Source organism: Dermacentor variabilis, chromosome 4 (genome assembly GCF_050947875.1).
Source record: "Dermacentor variabilis isolate Ectoservices chromosome 4, ASM5094787v1, whole genome shotgun sequence".
Classification (NCBI taxonomy): domain Eukaryota; kingdom Metazoa; phylum Arthropoda; class Arachnida; order Ixodida; family Ixodidae; genus Dermacentor; species Dermacentor variabilis.
Genome location: NC_134571.1, coordinates 127,311,849 through 127,334,988, shown reverse-complemented (window position 1 = coordinate 127,334,988; position 23,140 = coordinate 127,311,849). Strand labels below are relative to the sequence as shown.

Below are 23,140 nucleotides of genomic sequence, written 5' to 3'. Positions count from 1 at the left end.
AAAGATGTAATATGCACGAATGGAAACATTGTATGAATATTTTACTTTAAGAACGCGTTACTTGTGTAGCCATATCCACGCTTTAGACGAAGCCTCTTACAAAACCAGCCAACACAAGCCTCGCATCCCTCGCATGCATGGATGCATATACGTCATTCCCATGATGGCACGGTGGCGCCAGATTTCCCTCTAGGTGTTACAGTGAGAAACTGTTTTTTATACCGGATTTAGTGTGTGCCGCTGGTTGTTTCTGCCATTTCCAAGACCAGTGTTCCCTACCTCGTGTGCACAATGACAAGCGTGAGTACCGGTAGAGGCGGTAGTACTAAACGCCTCGACTAAATGCAACACCCTTTCGCCTGTGAGCAAGGCCAGTTAGCACCGTGCAAGGGATCTCGATCGACGTGGTATAAAGCATTTCGCCGCTCGTTTCGGGATTCGGTATGGGATTCGGACGAGACGTTCATTTGAGGGATCGCCAGCCGTTTGTGCGCAGGCGCGAGAGAGAAAATCTTGGGGCATTTGCTCCTTGAATAAACTACTCTGCCTAGGCACTACGCCGGAGCAGTGGCGTAGCAACAGGGGGGGCCGGGGGGCCGTGGGCCCCGGGTGCAAGGGGCCAGTGGGGGGGGGGGGGGGTGTCATTTATGCCGGAATGCACCCGTCTTTCCGCCAGCTTGACTGGGCGCAAATTGCAGAGAATGCTCCGGTATCCAGTAGCCCGAGCTCAGGAACCCGATGCGCTGCGCCGCAGAATTGTCGACTGCAGCTCTATCAACACCTCACGAAATAATTGCACGAATGTGCGGGCTAACAAATTTAATTCGCGAAATGGTCGCTAAACTACTCACCTTAGCGGAACGTTTCATGTGGGGTACGCTCGTGCTGTGCGTTCATGCTGAGAGCAGGAGTCGCGAAACATACAGTGAGGCGTTGTAAGGCGTTGGGGCTCTTGGGTCCCTCTTCCGTTCAGAACGCGCAGCGAAGACGAACAAAGACAGCAGCAAAAGGGCGTTCAACCAGCGCGCCCGGCGCTCGCGTTTACGGCGAAGCGTTCGTGGAGAGCGACGTTGCGTAAATGGGGCCGTCAAAAGTCGCGAATGGGATTCTCTGGATCGTCTTCAGACTGGGTTCGGCCGAAGAGTTTGGCGGCGTATGACTCGACAGGCTGTAGTCGCGGGCCCGCCGTGATGTCCGGCTCGCTTTTATTTCCCCTCCCCCGCTCGCTCTGAGAAGCCGCGGCGAAACCTGCCGTTATGTTTCACGCTTTCCTTCTTACGCTCGAAAGTTTCAGAAAACTGTTGTTGTGTGACTTCATGCCACAAGTACAGTGTCTGTATCAGCTGCACAGAATTTTATAAAAGAAAGAAAGGCGAATTTTGTAAGGATATTTCCCGATCGAGATTCTATGAAGATATGTCCTTTTGTGATTACTGGGAATTCGGTAGCGCGAAAAATATGGCAGATAAGTAATAACCATCTCCTTAATAATCCCGTAATTAGTACTTATAGAGGAAGCACTTCAATTCGAGAATTGAGGACTCAAAGTCATATTATTAACTCAACAAAAGCTTCTTAAACAATATCGTTTTGGGTGCTACAACCTGCAGTACTTTGGCACTGCGGGCGGCGCCCAGTATGAAACCCGGAAATTATCGATATCCTCGCCTTCCTCGACTACATCAGGGGGGGGGGGGTGACAGAAGACCTATGGGCCCCGGGTGCCAGACGACCTCGCTACGCCACTGCGCCGGAGGTTTCTTGTAGGCGTTTGTCCTTAGGCGTGCCGGCATTGCGGAGTGGGGCCGAGTTTGGTCATGCTCGGACGCTCGCTGCCGGCGCGGTAAAATGGGTGAAGCAGCGGGCACTGACGTCCGATTTGGCGACCGCTGTGCCGGACAGACTATCTCGCACCTGTGGCACTCGTGCTAAGTCAGTCGTGGCGAATGCTAGCTTTCTCGCGCCTGACGGCGATGCAAATAACATCACAGATATTCCTGTGGGAGCCGTAGCGAGCGTAGTAGAGCCCGGGCCGCATATATTGAAAATCTAGAAGGCACAGTGCCTTAGCAACCGCGGTTGAACGCAGGTGGCTGAAAGGCTGCCGGTGTCGATGACTAACTCAGCACCAGCGCCGCAGGCGTGAGAAAGTCTGTCCGATATACCTTCAGAGGCAAAGTTCTGACTGGTGTTGTAGAAGACGTACGTGGAGCGTGGTAGCGCTGAACTTAGCGTCACAAGTTAGCGACTGAACGTAATTATATTCAATCTTGTTTTTACTACTAAATTGTAACAACATGTCTGGCGCGCCTCCCGGACACCAAAGTGGCAACGGGGACGACAAAGCTAGAACTCGGACTGCTTTGTGGGCTGGGGCTCGCCGAGGCCTGCACGTGCCAGGTATGAGTAAGATCGGCTGTCCGCGATAGCGGACAGCCAATTTTTTATGCGAACACCCCCTGGCACGCTTCGGTCTCCCCCGCTACCCCTTGGGTGCCCTGGAGATCCTGCGCCGCTTGCTTTATTATAACCTCATGTACTCTCCTGAAACCTCCGTTTGCCGGTTACATGTGCCCTGCTGGAGCAGTACTTGTAAAAAATACAATCTATCGTCGTGACGAAACAAGCGACCCACGACTTATACAGCACCAGTCAGAACCTTGCTCCGTCAGACATAGCGATCACCAAATGGGGCGTCCGTGCCCACTAAAGCGTAAACGATCAGCGCGATATAAAGAACTTTGCCGCTCCTTTCGGGATTCAGCATGGGATTCGGTCATTCTAGCGACTATAGGCGGCGCGAAGGTAGGTCAAAATGGCTGCCGAGACAGTGATAAGGCGATCTCGCAAGCGTGTGCATCTCGAGTAGCAAAGCACGTCAGGCGCCCTAGTTTCGCTGCAAACCATCCTTTCTCTCTCGCTAAAGAGACGCAGAGGTGTGTAAATGAAGGCAAACCTACGTTCAACGCCGGTCACATCATATGCTGCGGCATCAAGTCCATTAGAGACGATTTTTGCAAAAGGGAGCGCACAAGCGTTGCGGAAGGAGACATGGGCAGGAAAGATGCTCACTTGCGACTAAGTATATGTTCAGAGACAAACCACCAGGAACGTTATTGCGCATGCGCTGTCATCGAGCATTGTAAAAAAGATGTTTACATTATATATATATATATATATATATATATATATATATATATATATATATATATATATATATAATGTAAACATCTTTTTTACAATATATATATATATATATATATATATATATATATATATATATATATATATATATATATATATATATATAATTTGATTAACGGGGCATGCATCACTACATCAATAATGACAGCTATTGGCCTCGAGCTCCACCACTGGAAAAGCTGGCGCCACCGTCGGCGTGACGTGCTATTAGGGATCACGTGGACATAGCGGCCGCGTCGGCTGCTTCGGGAGCGCCGAAGCGAGCTGAAAACGAGTTTAAATTCCTTCGTACGCTGCGGCCCTCATTTATTGGCGAGATTTTTCCGCTTCGAGTGTCTCCTTTACAAGGATTAAAACACTACAATAGGTAGTGGCTGCCTTTGAAGGCGCGCAACATGGTAGGCTACTGCTCGGTGCCGCAGTGCCGGACGTACGCAACGGAGCCCGGTGTCAGCCTTCATACGTAGCCGCAGGACAAGAAGCTGCGTGAAGCTTGGCTCGCGAAACATAAAACCGGCAGACAGCTACAACTCGGGTATGCAGCAAGCACAGACGCGAGGAAGATTTCTGCTACGGCGCTGGGACTGCGATGTTCGGAAAACGCGCACTGAGACGCCCGCCCGAGTCCGCTGCCCGACTAATGTCATGACGGTTTGGTCTATGAACTTGTCGATGCTATAAATACTGGCAAGTTCACTGGAGTGGAAAGGGAGCGGTAAGAAGCACATTAAAAAAAAAAAGCATGGCATATGGTCATGTTTGTGTTGTGAATTAATGCACTGGATTACAAAAAAAAAAAAAGTAGCCGGAAATCGCACGCTGAGAACACCGATAAACATACAATGCGACGCAACTCGAGAAATAATATTGAAACGTCCAAGAATTTAGAAAAAAGAAAGATTAAATCGTCGCGACGGCACATCACAGTCCCCGTAGGCGTCGAAGTCTACAATGAAATTATTTTTGAACAGCTCTGATAGCGTCCACGCAACATTTGTTGCTTGTATACTGTCAAATGCTCATATTCTGCGGCCTAAAGCTCATGGCACGGTGCGAAAATGCTCACGTGGCGAAAGCGAAACAGTGCGCGGACAAGCATGCAGACGCGCAGTCGGTCGCTGCTAACCTGTGCGGTCGCTGCATTGAGGCGTCATTCTATTACGTGAGTGAGTGAGTGAGTGAGTGAAGAAACATTTATTGCAGGTCCGGCGAGGACGCGAACTCGTCGCGCACCTGGCTAGTCCCACGTCGGGACCGGCAGGTCTAGCCCACCGGCCCGGTCGCGGGCACGCCGGACAGCCAGGATTTGCTTTTCTGGAGCGGGGCTACGCAGAAGCGAGTCCCACTCCTCCTTGATGAACTTGGGGTATGTCGACCCACACTCCCACAGCATGTGCGCTAGAGTGGAGGTCTGTCCGCAGGAGGGGCAGGCGTCGTCGCGATACACGTCCGGGTAAGCCTCGTGGAGAACGGACAGACACGGATACGTACTGGTCTGCAGAAGCCTAAGCGAAACGGCTTGCGCCCTATTCAACTTGGGGTGAGGGGGTGGAAAGACCCTTCTAGACATCTAGAAGAATTTAATAATCTCGTTGTGAGTAGCGGGAGCGTCCCTGTGGCCGTAGGGAGGAGGGGAGTCGGTGCTTCTTGCAGAGGAAGCGCGGTCGGTGAGGTCACGCGCAGCCTCGTGAGCAGACTCATTGAGGTTCGGGGGAGCACCCTCGACAGACCCTACGTGAGCTGGAAACCAGTGGATTGAATGATGCGTGAGAGCATCTCGACTCGAGCTGCTAAGAAGACGAGCAGCTTGCTTGGCGATGCAACCCTTCTGAAAAGCCCTAACTGCCGTTTTGGAATCGCTATATATCTCGGACCCACGACCGTCTAGCAGGGCGAGGGCGATGGCGGCTTGCTCGGCGACACCGGGGTCTGAAGTGCGAATGGAGGCGCAGTTGGAAATGTTGCCGCTGGAGTCGACCACAACGATGGCAAAGGTCTTCCCATCGCTGTACTCCGCGGCGTCGACGAAGCTTGCTCTAAATGTCTCGTTGCTTGATCTGTTTGAGGATGGCCGCTGCTCTGGCCTTGCGTCTGCCCTCGTTATGGACGGGATGGACGTTTCGGGGCACAGGGGCCACTTCGAACTTTTCTCGAATGCACCTGGGGATCGGGGTATTGACCATTGGGAATCCCGCAGGTTGGTAACCCAGCTCTTCGAGGATGTGTTTACCTGCCGCTGTGGTGCTCAGGCGAGTGAGTTGCGCGCGTTCTTGGGCTTCGGCAATCTCCTCGGCAGTGTTATGCACCCCCAGCTTAAGGAGATCCTCGGTATGGGTCCTGATGGGTAGCCCAAGAGCCCTCTTGACCACTTTGCGGATGAGAGCGTTGAGCTTGTCTCGCTCCGCTCTGAGCCAGTGATGCATAGAAATTGTGTACGTAAAGTGACATAGTACGAAGGCATTGATAAGCCTGAGGAGATTGTTTTCCTTCATTCCTCGGTGCCGGTTTGCTATTCTGCGAACGAGGCGGAAAGCGTTGTCTGTCTTTGCGATGATCTTGCGGAGAGCCGTTCCGTTCCCGCCGTTGAATTCGACAAACATGCCCAGGACCCGAATAACGTCGACCCTGGGTATCACCCCCCGTCACAAGTGCGAAGACTGATGCTGCTTTCGGAGACTGGCTTCCAATCTTTGGGTCTGCCTCCCTTCTCTTTTCTGTTATTTAGTTATGCAAACATAATAAGAACATATTTCGCATAGTTTGCTCTCGGCGTTTGCCTACCTTTCACGCAAGAAGCCGGTTCGGGAGACTCCATCGCGGCGACCGCGCGCAGTGGCGTTCACTGTACGTATTCGGTAAAGAGGTAGCGTCTGTAAACGATTCTGTGCTTTCAGTTTGCCCAATATTATTATTTAGACAGTAAAAGCTTCTCTCGTTTCGAAAGTACTTACAGAAATGTCCGGGAGAGCTTCCGCGTGGTGTTTTGAGTGAGCGCTGACAGCAAAACCTATGAGGAGCGTGCCGCGTGATCCCTCATACTACGCCAGCGAGGCGCTACCCATAGATGGCGACTCCGTAACTCCTCTTGGCCAATAGTGTAGGTGATAGCAACAACGGCACGTGCAAGTGGCCTGACAAAAGTAATTCCAAGAAAACATTCGGGGGGAGAGTGACACAGGAGGTGGCCTAGAAACTTAAGCCAAGGGCGAGGGACGCAAATTCCATACCCATAAGATGCGCTGACGGAGCACCAATACAAAGGTTAGCACGAGCGTGAATCTGGCCTGCCTCGAGGGTTTCCCTTTCGAGTCTGCCTTTAGGTAAGATGCGCTGACGGAGCACCAATACAAAGGTTAGCACGAGCGTGAATCTGGCCTGCCTCGAGGGTTTCCCTTTCTCGAGTCTGCCTTTGAATCTGCTTGTAATCTCGGTTTTATCTAAAATGGGTTTACAGCCATAATCCCTGCCGTGCACAGGAAGGTGCGCAGACTTGCTCAGGGCCTTTAAATATGAAGAATGTTCTCTTAGCCTGTCATTTAGACAGCGCCCCGTCTGGCCAATGTAACATCTCCCACAGTCGACTGGTATCTTATATACCACATCGGTAGCACAGGAGGCGAGCAATTTTGTGTGTTTCTTTCCACATGTCTTGTTCTTGTTGTGGCCGTGTTGCAAAGGCGTACAACCGAGAAAGCTTGAGAAGAGCTGTGAAGAGGAGGTCAACGCCGGTTTCTTCCCGATTCTTTTTAGGTTGTGTGAGATCGTTTTGTGTCTGAGAATATACTTAGTTGCAAGTGAGCGTCTTTTCTGTCCCGTTTCATTTTTCCGCAACGTTTCTGCGCTCGATCCCCTTTGCAAAAATCATGTCAAACCAACTAGCCCAACAGCTTACTATTCAATTTAGAGAAACCGAGGTCAGCGTCGAATCGCTGTGCCTGCAGACGAGTGCAATCAAGGGCCCGCGGCACTGCATTAACGCCGCAGTTCGTAAAGGTACAGGCTCTGTAAAGGTCAGTATGTCGTTACTATAGCCTTGAAAATGCTCACGGGCATGAAGCCATATATTTGTGTTTTCACGAGTACTTAGTAAACGCAAACGCATACCGGTAACAGATGTTAGTTGTTTTTCGAGCGCTCCTGTTTTCAACAAATTAATCCTGTGCAGTAAGAAACAAGCTTTAGTGCATTTTGGAATGCAAACTAAGGAAAAGGGCTGTATAATAAAATTTACGAAACTCGTAACGTTCAGGGGTGATCTCGCTCGTTTAGAGCCTCGAGCAGCGTAGGCCGGAGCAAATGAACTTAACTTTAGCGTAGCTGTTTGAATAATGACAAAGTACTTGTGCCTGAACGGGTTTCACGTTTTTCCACTTGCGTTTCGAGTTGTTTCTTCGTAACTCGGTAGCTCCCTTAAAATTTGTTTCTTACTTGCGCAGTGCTCGGCTCGATCGCTGTAGACAAGTGCGATGCCCACTGTACACGATTCAGTGTTGTGCAAATGTAGTACGAGCTTCGTAACTGGTTGCAGTGCCTCGGGTCGTTACGCCTGTCTTGAAGTACATTTAAAAAAATACCGTAGCAGTGAACATTCGCTACGGCAAGGTTCGAGCGCTGCGGCACGCTGCATATGCGATTACTGTACCCTTCTTTTCCTCATTACCGCGTTCATGCACCCCGCCAGACCGAACCGCCGAAGTGCGTCGCAGATTTCTATCACCGAGTGACTGCTTCGGAGGAGGGCCGTGCGGGGCCGCCTGCGTCGCTGGAATGACCTACTACTACACAGAGGGCGTTCTCCATGATTGAAGTTGAGAGAAGCTGCCCTCCACGTGCTGAAGAAAATGACAAATTTCCAGAGAAATAATGTGAAATTTATGAGACGATTTTACCGCAAATATAATGTAGCGGAAAAAAAAACTATTAGGCAAGTTGATTGCACGCTGGTGTATGTAGGGAAAAGGGCAAATGGGGAAATGGAGTCAAGTTGAATCGTTACGCCCCTTCCAAGTAAAAAAGAATCGCTTGGCGACAGTACTTTTCCGAAAAAGTGGAATTTCAATTTAGGGAAATTTTTTATCTAACGAAGTGCCGATCGCACCGACCTCTCTTTATTGAAATTTAACTGTATTGTCACCCAATGGCGCCTATTGTGACACTTATTCATCAGCTATTTAAGTTTTGAAGGAAGTGCTAAAAATTATTTTCTGATTTCGTGCCTTCATTGCTGTAACTACGGTGCCAGCAGTTCTACAGCTTGCAGTGGAGTTTATTTCTCTAGTGACGTATGGGAAAATTCATCTTAAGCAGGCTGCCCTGTACAAAATGTTAACATGCAAGGAGATATAAAACTCCCCTGCTTGTTTTGATCTCTAGTGATGCCTCCGCCTGCCCATCACTATTATCCCAAAATACTTTGCAAGGAAGCTACAACGAACGAAATGTTCTCATTCTGCTGCAAGGACATTAACGCAGAGTCAACAGATTGGCAGTTCAGGATTGTGCCTCTCAGCCACTCTGCTCATACATCAGTGGAGAGTACTTATCTTGGAGAGCAGGATGGTGCCAGCAGCTTCCATGGCTGCCCAATGCCCACTCATCTGTCTATTGGATAGAGCTGGCATCTGTACCTTCATACACAAGCATGTAGCGTTCCCAGTTATGGAAGTGGTACTAAATGAAGTTCTTTTCATCGGCATGTAATGACAATAACTAGATCTCAGCTTGTCCTCATTGTTACTGAATGGTGCTGATATCCCTTTGATTCATTATTAGCGTAAGGCCTATAATGGGGCAGCCAGAATATAAGTTTTAGAAAAGCTCGACGAAGAAGCTAAAGTCTTGTTTTAGTAGACAGCAGGGGCTCATTCCATGTGCATGTTCTCTACACTTATTTCAGGTAATTTTAGGCAGGCTTTTTGTAGCTTGACTAGCATCCATGACACTTTTTGTGCATTAGTTCTGCAGACTTGCTGTTCTTAAGTATGGTAATTCTTTAATTCGATCAGATATTCTGTCATTCTTGAACGGGAGAGAGTACAAAATAGGATCATGGCCGTTGCGAGAACTAATTTTCAAGTAAATCAACCATAATACTACGAGAGAGAGAGTTCATGGCGGACACTGTCCCTGTTCTTAGTTTTCTTAGAGCTGAGTATCTTTTTTCTTCTTTCTTGATATTCATCTGTAGAAAGACTTTTAAAGTGATAGCTTTCTTTGCCTTTTCCCCCGACGTTGCAGTTTGTCAGTTTCTGACCATTTATGGTCAGCTTGGCTCACTGCATCAAATAAATAAAAACGTTTGTTGGTTAGTTTAAAATTGTGGCCCCTAGCAACAGAAGCTCGATGCTCTACCATTAAACCATGGATGCATGCTTGAAAAGGGGGAAATAAACTCATGCAATCAGTATTTTCGTGTCGCACAGCAACACTTTATAAAACATCAGTGTGCATATCTTCCTGATGGCGATGGAGGAAGAAGTTATGGGATGCAGTCGTGCATGAAATTACACTCTGATGGGGTACTTTTTTAAACAGTCCTTATACGAACACTTGTAAAGCTGTTTACTTGCCGACCAATATGCCGTAGTGGTTATGAGCCATTCTTGGGGCAACTAAAGAGAGAGAGTAAAACATCTTTATTAATAAAATTTGAATGATGAGAGCAGTGTGGGAGGAACCCTCAGTCCAGGGTCGCTAAGATGATTCCGGCGATGTTTCGAGCCCGTTGTGTCACAGCTCGGAGGACCTCGGGAGGTCCGTCGCGGAGGGCTTCGTCCCGCAGCTCTTTGTTGCGTAGGGGGTAAAGGAGAGTTGGCAAGGGAGGAAAGAGGCTTGCAGTGCACTCAATCGTGACGTGGAAGATTGTGGGCGAGCTGCCACAGCCAGGGCAACGATCTGCATAACAGTGTGGGTAGAATTTATTGAGAGAGACAAGATTTGTAAAAGTTGCGGTTTGTAACTGGCGTAATGCCACTGCTTCCTCCCGCGAGAAGGACGGCAGTGGTGCGGCGTGGGTGCGACGAATGCGTGTATAATGACGGAGTATGTCTTTGTAACGGAGCAAGGGATCCCCCCATTCTGAACTAGTCGCCTCACCACGCCGAGTCGCCCGGAGGGAAATTTCTCAGGCAACCGCATATGCGCGTTCGTTACCTGGCAGCGAGGTATGACCAGGGGTCCAGAGTAAGTGGATGCGGGGAGGTGTAGTTGGTGTATTTTGCGGGATCTGTTTGAGAATTTGGTGCGCCGCTCTCGGGATGCCATGTCCTGATAGGAAGGCCCGGCATGCCTGTTGCGAGTCCGTCAATATACACACTTCCTCAGGAACACGGATGGCGTATCGAATTGCAAGAGCAACACCGAGAATTTCTCCGTAAGCTGCATTTGTTCCGCGCATTGCAGCAGAGTCTCTCAGGGTTTCGGTGCCATCAAAAACTACCGAGGTATAGCCCTCTTGAGTGCGTGATGTGTCCGTGTATAAAGTATGCGTTTCCGGGATGTTTGCAAGCATGCGGCCAATGTATCGTACACGGGCTTTGCGCCGCCCTTTGTCATGCTCGGGGTGCATATTACGTGGCAATGAATGAATACTTAGTGCTTGGCGTATCGCTGACGACAAGATCGTTGGACGGCTTTCAGACTCAAGGGGTGGGACAGAGTATCCTAGCCGTGTGAGTAGATGGTGGCCAGTAAGAGTGAGTAGGAGGCCCTGGCACTGGCTGACCCAATGTGCCTCTAGCAGCTCGCCTAGTGTGTTATGTGTCCCTAAGTTAAGGAGACGGCGTGTGGAAGTATAATTCGGGAGGCCATGGGCCAGCTTCGTCGCTTTGCGAATCATTGCGTCTATGCGAAGTTGTTGCGCTCGGGTCAACCGCTGAAGTGGGAGATGGTATGTAAGGCGGCTGATCACGCATGCCTCCACCAAGCGCAGCAGGTCCTCTTCTCGAAGGCCCGAGCGCCTGTTGGAGACCCTCCGGATCATGGCCAGAATTTGCTCAATCTGTCTGGATAGAAGGGAAACAGTGTAGTTTGACCTGCCATCCGCTTGGACGTGTAGGCCGAGGATACGAGCCCGATTAACCTGTGGTTTCGGTGTGCCATCTACGTGCACAGTGATAGGGGGAGTAGAGGAACGGCTCCGGGGGCGAATGATTATGAGCTCCGACTTTTCCGGAGCACATCTTAAGCCGCATTTTCTCGCGTACTCGGAAACTGTATCGACTGCTTGCTGCAGTCGGTCCTGGATGGCTCCGTCGGAACCCCGTGTCGACCAGATAGTAATGTCGTCCTCATAAATAGCATGGGTGACATCAGGGATCTGGTCGAGTAGCCGGGGGAGCCCTGCGAGCGCGATATTAAATAGAGTAGGGGAAAGAACTGAGCCCAGGGGTGTCCCACGTCCTGCAAGGCGAATCGTACCGGATCGATGCGGTCCCATTCCTACGGTGGCTGTGCGATCTCGAAGAAATGCACGGATATAGTTGTACATACCAATTCCACAGTGTGAATGTGCAACATTGCGAAGGATGAGGTCATGTTCAACATTATCGAATGCCCCTTTTAGGTCTAAGGCGATGAGTGCTCTCGTTTGGGCGGACGGCGGAGGTCCTATGACTTCCTCTCGCAATTGTAAAAGCACATCTTTGGCAGTCAGATGGGGCCGATATCCGAATTGAGAGTTAGAAAAGAATGATTTTTCTTCGAGAAAGGGCTGCAGACGCCGCAAGAGTACATGCTTCATGAGCTTACCAATGCAGGATGTTAGGGAGATGGGTCATAAGTTTTCAACGTGAACAGGCTTGCCCGGTTTGGGGATCAGTTTGATGTCGGCGTGTCGCCATGCTTGGGGAAGCGTGCCCTTGCGCCAGCAATCATTGAAGATATGGGTGAGGTGGTTAATATCCGCGTCACTGAGGTTACGAAGGGTGGCGAATCGGATGTGGTCGGCTCCCGGTGCCGTGTTGCGGCGTAGGTCTTGTAGGACCACCCGCACCTCGTCAGATGTGATGTCTGCATCGAGCAATTCGTTCGCCTCGCCTACATAAGGATAGTCAGGGTACTGCGGTGGCGGGCCTGTGGGTATGAAATGCTTCTCTAGCTCTCTGAGGAGTGTCGAGACATCGACCCTGTACTCGTGCATTAGGATGTGCAGCTGTTGAAATGTTTTTCCCTTTGTTGTGGTGGGATCTGTGTGTGAGCGAAGAGTCGACCAAGTTTTTGCTGTGCTCAATGTGCCTGCGAGGTGATCACGAAATCCTCGCCAGTTATTCCTCGTAAGGATCTCTGCATACTCCTGAGATTCCAGTGTAATTTGCTCTATACGTTTCCTAAGTTTGCGGTTGAGGCGTTGTCGTTTCCATCGTCGTGTCAACCCTCTGCGGGCGTTCCAAAGATGAAGTAAATGCGGGTCTATGTCTGGTGCCTCGGTTGTGGTGCGCAGCGTGCTCGTGGTGGCCTCTAGATCTTGTGCGAGAGAGTCAAGCCAGCGCTCGTACCCTTGGCGCTCAGGTGGGTCCTGGCGACGTTCCCTGAATTTCGCCCAGTCCGTTATACGCACATTTCGCTCGCGCCTGCGTGCACTCCGTAATGACAAGGTGGTCGCCACAATGTAGTGGTCACTACCAAGGTGCACCTCTAAAGGCCCGTGCGCAACGACTGGGCCAGTATTGCGCACGAAGGTAAGGTCAGCGCAGGTGTCACGAGATACGCTGTTGCCAATCCGAGTGGGGTGCTCTGGGTCGGTAAGCAGTGTGTATCTCATGTTACAGATGGCATTCCATAAGGGGGCCCCTTAGGCTGCGATTTAACGTAACCCCATGCAGTATGCGGAACGTTAAAGTCGGCGGCCACCGCACAAACCCGTCCAAACCTACCAAATTCTGTTAGTAGGTGCTGAAAACTGCGTTCGCGAACGGGGGGAACTGTATGCATTGAGTATAAACAGACTCTCGCTGCGATTACCTTGCGTAATTATTTCCAATATTTGGTGAGGAATGTCAATGTTAGTGGTATGCATGCGACATGTAACATGTTTCGAAACTGAGGCTCCCACATGAGGAGAGACACCCGAGAGCGTGCCGTAGCCTGATGAAGAAGGGGTGCAATTGACTTGTAAGAGGATGACATCGGGAGGGTTCGTGGATGTGGCGATATACTGCTGTAGGGAACCTCGTTTTCTGCGGAATCTCCTACAATTCCACTGCCACACCACTAGTTGCTCCGCGTTACGCGGCGCAATCATCATCGCGAGAGGAAGCAGGCGGTCGTGCATAGGGATGCGGGCGCCGGATGCCCACATTTGAAGGTTGCGGCCGAGAGCCTTGGTCGGAAAGCGCGCTTTCGTTGTTACCGCTAAGCTCAGGAACTTGTATGCGTGCGAAAGTGCACTCTATACATGATTTCACTTGCTCCGTGATCCCTATTTGAAGGGCCTCCATTTGGCGTTCTATCCTGCCCAGAGCCGCCTGCATACTAGTGCTCATGTCTGCCACCAGCGCGTCCATATGTTTTTGCAGGCGCTCACAGCGCGCCTCCATGTCACGGCGTAGGCGGGCTATTTCTCTTAGAGGATCGGGATTTGATAACGAATTGGTAATGGGGGAAGGGGTAGGGAGAGATTTACGGGGCGGAGCGAGCTGTGGGAATCCCTCCGCCCTACCTACCTCCCGAGGCGCCTCCATTGCTGTTTTCTTCTCCGCGGTCCGCTGCACCCCTGAAGGGACCAGGGTCACCTTGGCTGGGGCGTTGGTCTGCAGGGCCTTCTTGTAAGATGGTTGGGAAGATGGGGAAGGAGGGCGCCTCTCTGGGAGGCGCACCGATGCCTCGCGGGATCGGGACCGAGACTTGGAGCGGGTCCGGAACTTGCGACGGGATCTCGAGCGGGTCTCCGACCGATCTTGTCATGTCTTCTTCGTTGGGGCGCGCGACGTTCGGGTCTCCGCCGTATCTGTGGTAGTGGTCGGGTCGCTGGAGCGTTGGAGTTCATGCTGCTCTTTCTCGAGAGCTTTCCGCACCCAAGCTTTGTTCAGTGTCTGCCTAGCACGCCGTGGGCAGTTTGGATCCGCTGTAGGGTGGGTCCCGTCACAGGATCTGCAGTGTGGGGTGCACGGATGTGACGGGGTGGGGTTGTCAGTCCCGCACGTCGCGGAAAGGACCACGTGCGGCGTAGGACAGTAATCAGCCCAATGGCCGAGCTTGTGACATATCTTGCAGACCAGTTGACGGGGTCGATGGGGGTAGCAGCGGAGTTCTGCACCACAGAAACGCACGTAGCCAGGCGCCTTAAGTCTTTCAAATGTTACCAACGCAACGTTGGTTTGACCCATAATTCGTGCTTGAAATATTTGAGTTCCAGTAGTGGCTTTACCCCCTAGTGGTTCCAGTAGTGGTTATATCCAGTAGTGGTTATGAGCCATTCTTGGGAAAACTAGAAATAGACTGCACGTTTCTCAGTATACTGTTATGCTTTGGCAGGTTTCTGCAAAGTCAAGGTTGGGCACTTTGTGTCATTTAATTCAAGTCTTTATGCTGTATAAGCGTACCGCTTTCTGTGTAAGGTCTATTATGGTGGTTGAGGAGCACGTCAGTCACTCAAGTTTGCAGTGGTCTCTTGTAATGCACTAGCTATTACTTTCAAAGATATCAAGCTATGGTTCGATCTGCCAAGGTCTTTTTTTAAATATCAGCAGTCAAAGTAGTTTGATTAATCCAAAAACGTATGAGAGGAGTAACAAAGTCAGTCGGAAAATTAGGTCCTTTTTCTAAGCATTTCTTCAGTCACAAATGAGGTCCATATGCTGACTCTTCAAAGATCATTCATATTCTTGTGGTTGTTGACTCACTACGTACGACAGCGTGATGTGGAATGTAACGAATACAAGACATGGCGTACCACTTCTTTCCGGCCTACATTCAGCAAGACATGTTCTCATATAAATTTTTATGCTTGAGCCATATTCCGCAGTAAAATCACTAATAAACTTTATTTTCTTCCCCACAGAGATGCACTCGCTTTAAAGCTTCTCTTTGATTGCTGTCTAGCTACTCACAATCTCCTTTCAATGAGAAGGCTACCTTATAGCGACCACCGTCAAATCCAACTTTGCTTTGAAACAGTTCAAGGACTGATAAAAGCATTGAGCTTTTCTAAACTGTCCTTTTCTGTCAAAATTCCCATGCCCACAAATTCCCAGAACTTCTGCCGTGCTTGGCGTCAGCACCCAGCGCACCTGGGCCACAAGCATCCGCGACACCGCAACCGTCAGTCGTCTTTAACCATCCGCGCGACCCCGGCACCTTCTCTGGTAACAACACCGACCAAGTAAGCATCGAAGAATGGCTTGGCTTATACGAATGCGTCGCTGCACACAACCGATGGGACCGGACAGTGATGCTCACAAGGCCTGGTCGTCTGTCAGCACGGTAGGACGGCCGAGGACAAGCCCGCTGCGGAGTTCCGTCTTTTGCAATACCCAGCACCACCACCAAAAATGAAATGGGCATAGATATAATGTTAAATAGGAATGTGATTCTGCAGAACATATGGCCGGTAAAACCAGTATGGCCGAACGTTAGGTTAACCCCATTCCATCGTCTCTTTAGTCTGGTTGTTACTCGTTGTCTTTGTCCCTCCCGTGGCATTGTGACAATGTTGCATCATTTTACAGCATATACACGTCAACAATATCGGTTGGTAGTTTGGAGACATTTTTTGTTGAAGTCTCTGAAGATTGGTATGACTGGCGGTTTCCAATCTTGTGGAATCTGATCAGTCATTTAAGATTGATGAAAAATATGGAATAAGAAACGTGCTCAGAGACAGTATTCTTTAGTAGTTTACAGTTGATATTGTCAGTACCTGCTGACGATGAAACTTTCCAATTATTTATAAGTGATGAGCTATACCATCAATAAACAGCCTTATAGCGTGATGTATGCAAAGGGTTGACCATTATATTAAAAATGGGTTCTTTTTATCTAGAATGCCTTATTTATGCACATAACTGGCGTCAGCTATCTTAATTGCCTATTTCAGTTAAAATCGCACCATATAGTCTTGTGCCGAATTCACCTTGAATAATCTAAATGAAAGAAAGATTGACGTAGGTTCGACACTCTCCCAGAAGCTAGTTGCTGTGCAAAATCAGCTTCTTGTTGGTGCTAAGATCTGCGCCAGAAGGCCAAATGGCTATTCCATCACTGCACAGGGTACCTTAAGTTTTCTAGTCAACACAGCATAACGTGTGCTCCACTGCCTCGAGTATATTCTAGCACTCCAACTGGTGCCCTAAAGGACTGCTTCATGGTTCCAATTCAAAGTTGTAGTGAACGGATGGGGTTTGCATGCAATAGAACAGTCGGTGCCATTGGGAGAGATGTGTGCCGTATCATCAAATGATTGCTGCTTGAAGCCACTGTGGAACATTTATTGGCTTGGCTCTTGGTCTTGACAATGAACGTATCCTCCGGGAAACTGCCGGTCAGGTATTCGCAAAATATATACTATTCTTGGGGCCGTACAGCATATTGTGTGTCCAGCCATTCATTACCAAATACACATGCTTCCAACACTGCGGGTGCATCCCCTAAACATGCAAAATTATTGTCCTGTCTGACTGACCCAACTTTGCAGCAATAGGTTAGAGCATGTGATCTGTTGGCACCCTAAACAATACTTGATGAAGACGACATGAGTCCAGTAGGGTTTTATGGAAGGCTTTTACTGTCACTCAGCGTATTGCCTCTTATCACGACTTAGCAGTTAATAACAGGGAACAAATAGAGGCAGTATATTTTTAGATTTCGCCAACACCTTTGATTAATTTGCCTGAACATAAAGCTCCATGTAAGCTTTAGGCATTCGAATAGACACCAAATCTGTGCATTTTATCAGAGCCTATATTGAAAACAGTGTTCAGTACGTCAAAGTCTGTAATCGTATTTGAGGCATTTTTTTTTGACATCAGGTTTAGCATAGGATAGGGCTCATTCTTGGGACCTTTCCTGTTCCTAATAGTCACTGATAGCAAATATGGTTGGATGTATTGTACACAGTAGTTAAATCACAAGCTGATGAAACTAAGCTCAGCAATAACCTTGATTAGATTTGCCACTGGTGTAAAGGGTAGAAAATGAGATTGAACATTAATTAGTGCTGTGTTTATGAAGATAAGCAGCGAGGAGACACCTTTACACTTTCCCTATTTTATTGGCAACAACACCTAGCAATGTTTCTACCCATTAGTACCTCGAGGTAATTGTAACAACACATGAGGTGGGACGAGCATATTGAAAACATTTGCATTAGCGCTCTCAGAAGTTCATGGACATTTGTCGCAATTTCAAAAGAGCCCCTATTCAGGTGTAGGGGCAATCGCTATGCTGTCAGACCTAGCTATGAATATGCATAAGCTTTGCGGGATCCATATGCCAATAAACTATTGTTAAATTATAATTATTACAGCGAATAGCAGTTAGGTTCATCTGCAATTTCTGCAGAAAAACTGATAGTGTGATGCAGATGCTGAGTCATTCTCAATCTTGAATAGCTACAGGGAAGACACGCTAGACAAACTACAACTCGTGCATTTAGTGACAAGAGAGCCCAGCATTACAAGATAATCTTACCTGTGTCCTTCTCGTGCCAGCATTCGTCAGTACCACAGTAGAATGATGCAGGACCTATGTGCTGTGGATAATGCTTATAGATAGTAATATTTTTCTGAGACAAAGAAGGGAATGAATAGCCTAAGAGTGTTGCTTAAAGTAGAAATGCCGTATTTGTGATTTGTATTGTTTGGCTATAATATTGTTTTCCATTGTTTGTGTTTTTGCCCCTTGATCACATTTTCTGTATATTCATTCCTCCTTGGACTCAAGTGAGGTGGCAGCATTAATACATTTGAGAAATGTAACTCTCTACCATAATAGACAATAACGTGAAACCTAGGTCGAGTTGAACTGCTGCTGTTCTTAATTTGGTCATCAGGCCCATGATGGTATTAATACCAAGCTCCTAGTCTTCCCACTTTAGCTTAATGGTAAAAAATAAATCAAGGAAAAATTTGTGGAAATTTCTTCAACTTGGCCATTGAGCAATCATAAATATATATATTCTAAATCAGGATGGTTGACCTGCTGTGCTCTGATTTGATCTGAAATTACTGCCAACACATTGAATGAAGAAAAGGCTGATCTTTACCACTACCATCTATGTAATTTCATTTCTTCGGCATTATATAATTACATTTGTATTTTTAAGTGAAAAGCATTACTTGGGTAACCTGTCTTGTTTTCTTGGTGCAGCATTGAAGCATTCCAGCTGTCCAGCAAATGCAGATGGTGCAGTTACATGAAGGATACCGCCCCGCTGTAACCCCCGTGTCTATGAGATGGATAAACTCTGACCTGAAGTGCTCACCAAGATCTATGCAGGCCAGCGTGTGTTTGAATTCCATTTGTGCCCTCGGAACTTCTCACGAACGTTCAAGCTGAAGCAACACCTGCACACTCACACAGCCAAAAGGCCATTTCAGTGTCCTCAGAGTTTTTCACAAAAAGTTAACCTAAAGCAACACTTGTGCATCCACCGAAAAGAAATGCCATTTCATTGCTATTTATGCCCTCAGAGCTTCTCACGAACGAGTGCTCTCAAGGACCACTTGCGCACTCACACAGGCGAGAGGCCATTTCAGTGCCCTTCGTGTCCTCAAAGCTTCTCACGAAAGAGTGCTCTGAACGAGCACCTGCGCACCCACACAGGCGAGAGGCCCTTTCAGTGCCCTTCGTGTCCTCGAAGCTTCTCACGAAAGAGTGCTCTTAACCAGCACCTGCTCACCCACACAGGTGAGAGGCCATTTCAGTGCCCTTCGTGCACCCAAAGCTTTTCACAAAAGATTCATCTGAACCAACACCTGCGCACCCACACAGGCGAGAGGCCATTTCAGTGCCCTTCATGTCCTATAAGCTTCTCACGAAAGGATACTCTGAACCAGCACCTGCACACCCACACAGGCGAGAGGCCATTTCAATGCCCTGCGTGCCCTCAAAGCTTCTCACAAAAGAGTAATCTGCGCTCGCATCTGCGCACCCACACAGGCGAGAGGCCATTTCAGTGCCCTGTGTGCCCTCAGAGCTTCTCACATGAGAATTCTCTGAACCAACACCTGCGCACCCACACAGGAGAGAAGCCGTTTCATTGTGCTTCATGCCCTCAGAGCTTCTCACAAAAGAGTAGTCTGAACCAACACCTGCGCACCCACACAGGAGAGAAGCCATTTCACTGCCCTTCATGCGCTCGGAGCTTCTCACAGAAGAGTGATCTGAACCGACACCTGCGCACCCACACAGGCGAGAAGCCATATCAGTGCCCTTTATGCCCTCAGAGATTATCACAGAAGAGTGATCTGAATCAGCACCTGTGCACCCACACAGGTGAGAAGCCATTTCAATGCCCTTCGTGCCCTCAGAGCTTCTCACAAAAGAGTACGCTGAACCAACACCTACGCACCCACACAGGCGAGAAGCCATTTCAATGCCCTTCATGCCCTCAGAGATTCTCGTATAAGAATGTTCTGAAGGTACACCTGCGTACCCACACAGGAGAGAAGCCATTTCAATGCCCTTTATGCCCTCAGAAATTATCACAGAAGTGTCATCTGAACCGGCACCTGCGCACCCACACAGGCGAGAAGCCATTTCACTGCCCTTCGTGCCCTCAGAGCTTCTCACAAAAGAGTACTCTGAAACAACACATGTGCACTCACACAGGTGAGAGGCCGTATCAATGCCTTGCATGCCCTCTGAGCTTCTCAAAGAAGAATGTTCTGAACCAGCACCTGCACACCCACACAGGAGAAGCCATATCAGTGCCTTGCATGCCCTCTGAGCTTCCCACAGTAGATTCTGAACCAGCACCTGCATACTCACACCGGAGAGAAGCCATTTCAGTGCCCGTTATGCCCTCAAAGCTTCTAACAAAAGACATGGAAGGTTCACCTGCACTGTCACTAATGTGAGAGGCTGTTTCAGAGCTGTTCATGTCCTGAGAACTTCTTGTGGAAGCGTGTATTAAACCAAAAGCATTGCATCCATTCAGGCGGGCAGCCATTTAAGTGCCCTTCATGCCCTCAGCAATCCTCAAATGTCCTTACTGAAGGATCACATGTGCATCCACTCAGCGAGAGGCCATGTCAGTGCTGTTCATGTACTCGGAGGTAGTCATGGAAGTTCGCACTGAACTTCGCTTCCACTAATGTGAGAGGCTGATTCAGGGCCCTTCATGTCCTGAGAATTTGTCGTGGAAGTCTGCACTGCGCCGACACCCGCTCGTCCACACAAAGTCCGTGGTGAAGGATCACCTGTGTGTCCACTCAGGGAGACGCCATGTCAGGGCTCTTCATGTCCTCGGAGTTACTTGCAGAAGTTCGCCTGAACTGACACATGCACAACCCACATAAACGAGAGGTCGTTTCAGTGCCACCTATTCTGTCAAACCGCTGGACACCAAAGCCACCTCTATAGGCACCTTGCCACCACAAGTGAACCTGACACATGCGGTGCAGCAGTGCTGAGTTATGTGCACTCCTCATTGTTCCTTCTTGCTTGTCATGTTTTCCTTAGTTTTTTTCATGGAATCTCAGCGTATGTGACGCATGTAGTTCTATACTAGCATGAATCATTGTAAGTCTTCACTTTTCATTATTAGCATGTTTGAGCTCTGTCTTGCAGACAAGCACTTCTTTCTGCATTCAAGCGTTTAACTGCTCTTTACTTAATGAGTTGTGTGAGTTCGTTTCAGTGCACTAAATAAAATTTGGGATTGGGTTCTGCGAATTATCGATATGTCAATACTTGCACTAATAGCATGTAATGTTTCAATTCATTCGCATTTATTGTCCTGAACAGTTCTAGAGAATTTCAGTTGCTATTTACTATTGCTATGTAATGCATTTAAAACAACATTTTCTTAGGAATTGAAATTATGCAATTATTATGTGCTTTTTTGATTGATGTACTATGATTTGATGTACTATGATTCAAATGGTTTCAGTGTTGTTAAATGCACTGGTATGAAACTTGTTTGCTCGTAAAGATCCGTGCAGACCTTTGAGAACCTTGAAAGTTGCTTCATAATAAAACATTGTTCTAATTTATTGGAGGCCCTTTAATTTTTATGTATCCTTTGCCCTTTCAGTGTCGTTTCTTCCCCCAAATAATATAGAAAAATAATGACTTATTTTCGGTTATTTGGAAGGGAATAAATGACATGGATAATGGCACATGCATTCTTAGTATGGTCCTCACACTCTTGTTTTCGTTTTCTATAACCTACTCAAAAGAGATTTGTTGAATAGAAAGAAAGTCATTTTAGATGCACTGCTTGACAAAGTGTTCGCTGCGGTTGTGTGCATAACAATAAAATAGGCAAGTAACGGAGATGAACACAACGATCTAGTCCTCACCTTAACTGAATGTGTTTGCATGAGAAAGTAAGCTTTGCTTTCCTCAACTGTCCACTCAGGCCATTCATTCTGAACTCAAGTAGATGTTTCAAAAGGCAGCGATATGGGCATAGCTCACATTCCTATCATGGGAAACTGGATGTGCAAAGTGCTGATAACATCAATCTAAATTGAACTGTGCGAATGCATTCACAAAGTGCCACAACTGCAGCCGTCTGCATGCAACCTATTCTGAATCATGTGTAATGTTAAAAAAGGGACAAGGTAATCTAGGTAGAACTTTAAAAAATTGTCTCGCAGTGCATAGTTTTCAGGTGTAAACTAGGGTGATGCAGTTCACTGGGGCTGGTATGCGCTATCTGGTTGATGCTACATGTTAGTATGGTCTTGCTGACCCGACCCTGTCCTGCACCTCCTAGAACCCAGTTGCAAATGTATGGCTTGGTGAAAGGAATAGCTCACAAAAATTGTTTTGGAAAGAACCACCTTCTCCGGCTCCTGACCCTTCCAGTGCTCCACCTGAGCCCATGGAGGTAGGCTTTCTTGACACTGGGGAGCAGTACCTGCCGAATCCCAAGGCCTTTCTGACCGGCATGATCAAGATAAGCTAGCATAAGTTGAAAATTGTCTTGATGGAATCATCCTCTTCTGAACCAATCTGCCAACTCCTCCAGCTCTTCTTGTCCTTACGGAGGTAGCGGCGAGCCTATCATCCTTAGTGCCGATAGCGCGGGATGCTGCTGAGCATGCCAAAAAGTCTGTCTCTGTAACTGCCTCACACAATCCTGCAGCTTTGAGTACCACCCAGACTTAGCAGTTGCTCTTAGTTTTCTTCCATTTCTACAGGGCAACCTAAACAGCAAAATGTACTGCTTGAGGTCACTTGCAGAATACTGACGACATTTTATTCTATTTTAAGCAAATAGCACTCTGTATTCATAATGCTAACGTCACTCCGAAACACAAATTTCTTATGTAACTTTTTTTACAATGATTGCATCAGTTCTGCCTATCCCGTGGAATGGCAACTGTAGGAAGGTCCATTGTAAGTTAACATGTGAACCTTCATATGCTACTTCAAGTTGGCACTATTAGTCAACAAGAAAGAGTACTTTATGCATACAAACAGATCACTAACTCGAAGGGTTTTAATTCAAAAATATAGTCCATCAGCTCTTCCAGGTAAATTTTATTGGTGACCTAACCTCTCAATATGTATGGGGTGGTTCGAAATGCAGTACTGGAGACCACCTTACTGAGGATCTTCTGATGTTTTACGGAGCGTGTCTGCCCAATAGAAAGGAGTGTACCTAATACAGCTACACACACTACAGCTATACGTAAATACACATGCCTTGTCACAGGCTCTACATCCTTACTTCTGCACCTGTAATATCGTGTGACTAAGGATTGAAATGGAAGCAATCATTCCTTCCATACAGCTGAATGGTATATGAGCCCCATGTTCGATGTGA

At 48.1% G+C, this 23,140-nt stretch overlaps 1 protein-coding gene across 4 annotated transcripts; it reads left to right on the top strand.

Moving 5' to 3' along the window:
• Window positions 1-118: 118 nt before the first annotated feature.
• On the top strand, window positions 119-21,356 carry LOC142579738 (uncharacterized). 4 transcript variants are annotated; one of them, XM_075690255.1, is made up of 3 exons: window positions 218-300; window positions 15,396-15,523; window positions 18,508-21,356. In XM_075690255.1, the coding sequence occupies exon 3, from the start codon at window positions 18,801-18,803 to the stop codon at window positions 20,217-20,219; it is 1,419 nt and encodes a 472-aa protein (XP_075546370.1). In that variant the 5' UTR covers window positions 218-300; window positions 15,396-15,523; window positions 18,508-18,800; the 3' UTR covers window positions 20,220-21,356. The 4 variants fall into 4 exon arrangements, with proteins under 4 accessions (XP_075546369.1, XP_075546368.1, XP_075546370.1 ...); XM_075690254.1 differs by lacking the exons at window positions 218-300; window positions 15,396-15,523 and adding an exon at window positions 119-201; XM_075690253.1 differs by lacking the exon at window positions 15,396-15,523 and having other exon boundaries at window positions 164-300.
• The last annotated feature ends 1,784 nt before the right edge of the window (window positions 21,357-23,140 follow it).

Coding starts and splice junctions, on each gene's coding strand:
- LOC142579738 (XM_075690254.1), top strand. CDS start 18,801: ATGCCATTTCATTGCTATTTATGCCCTCAGAGCTTCTCACGAACGAGT.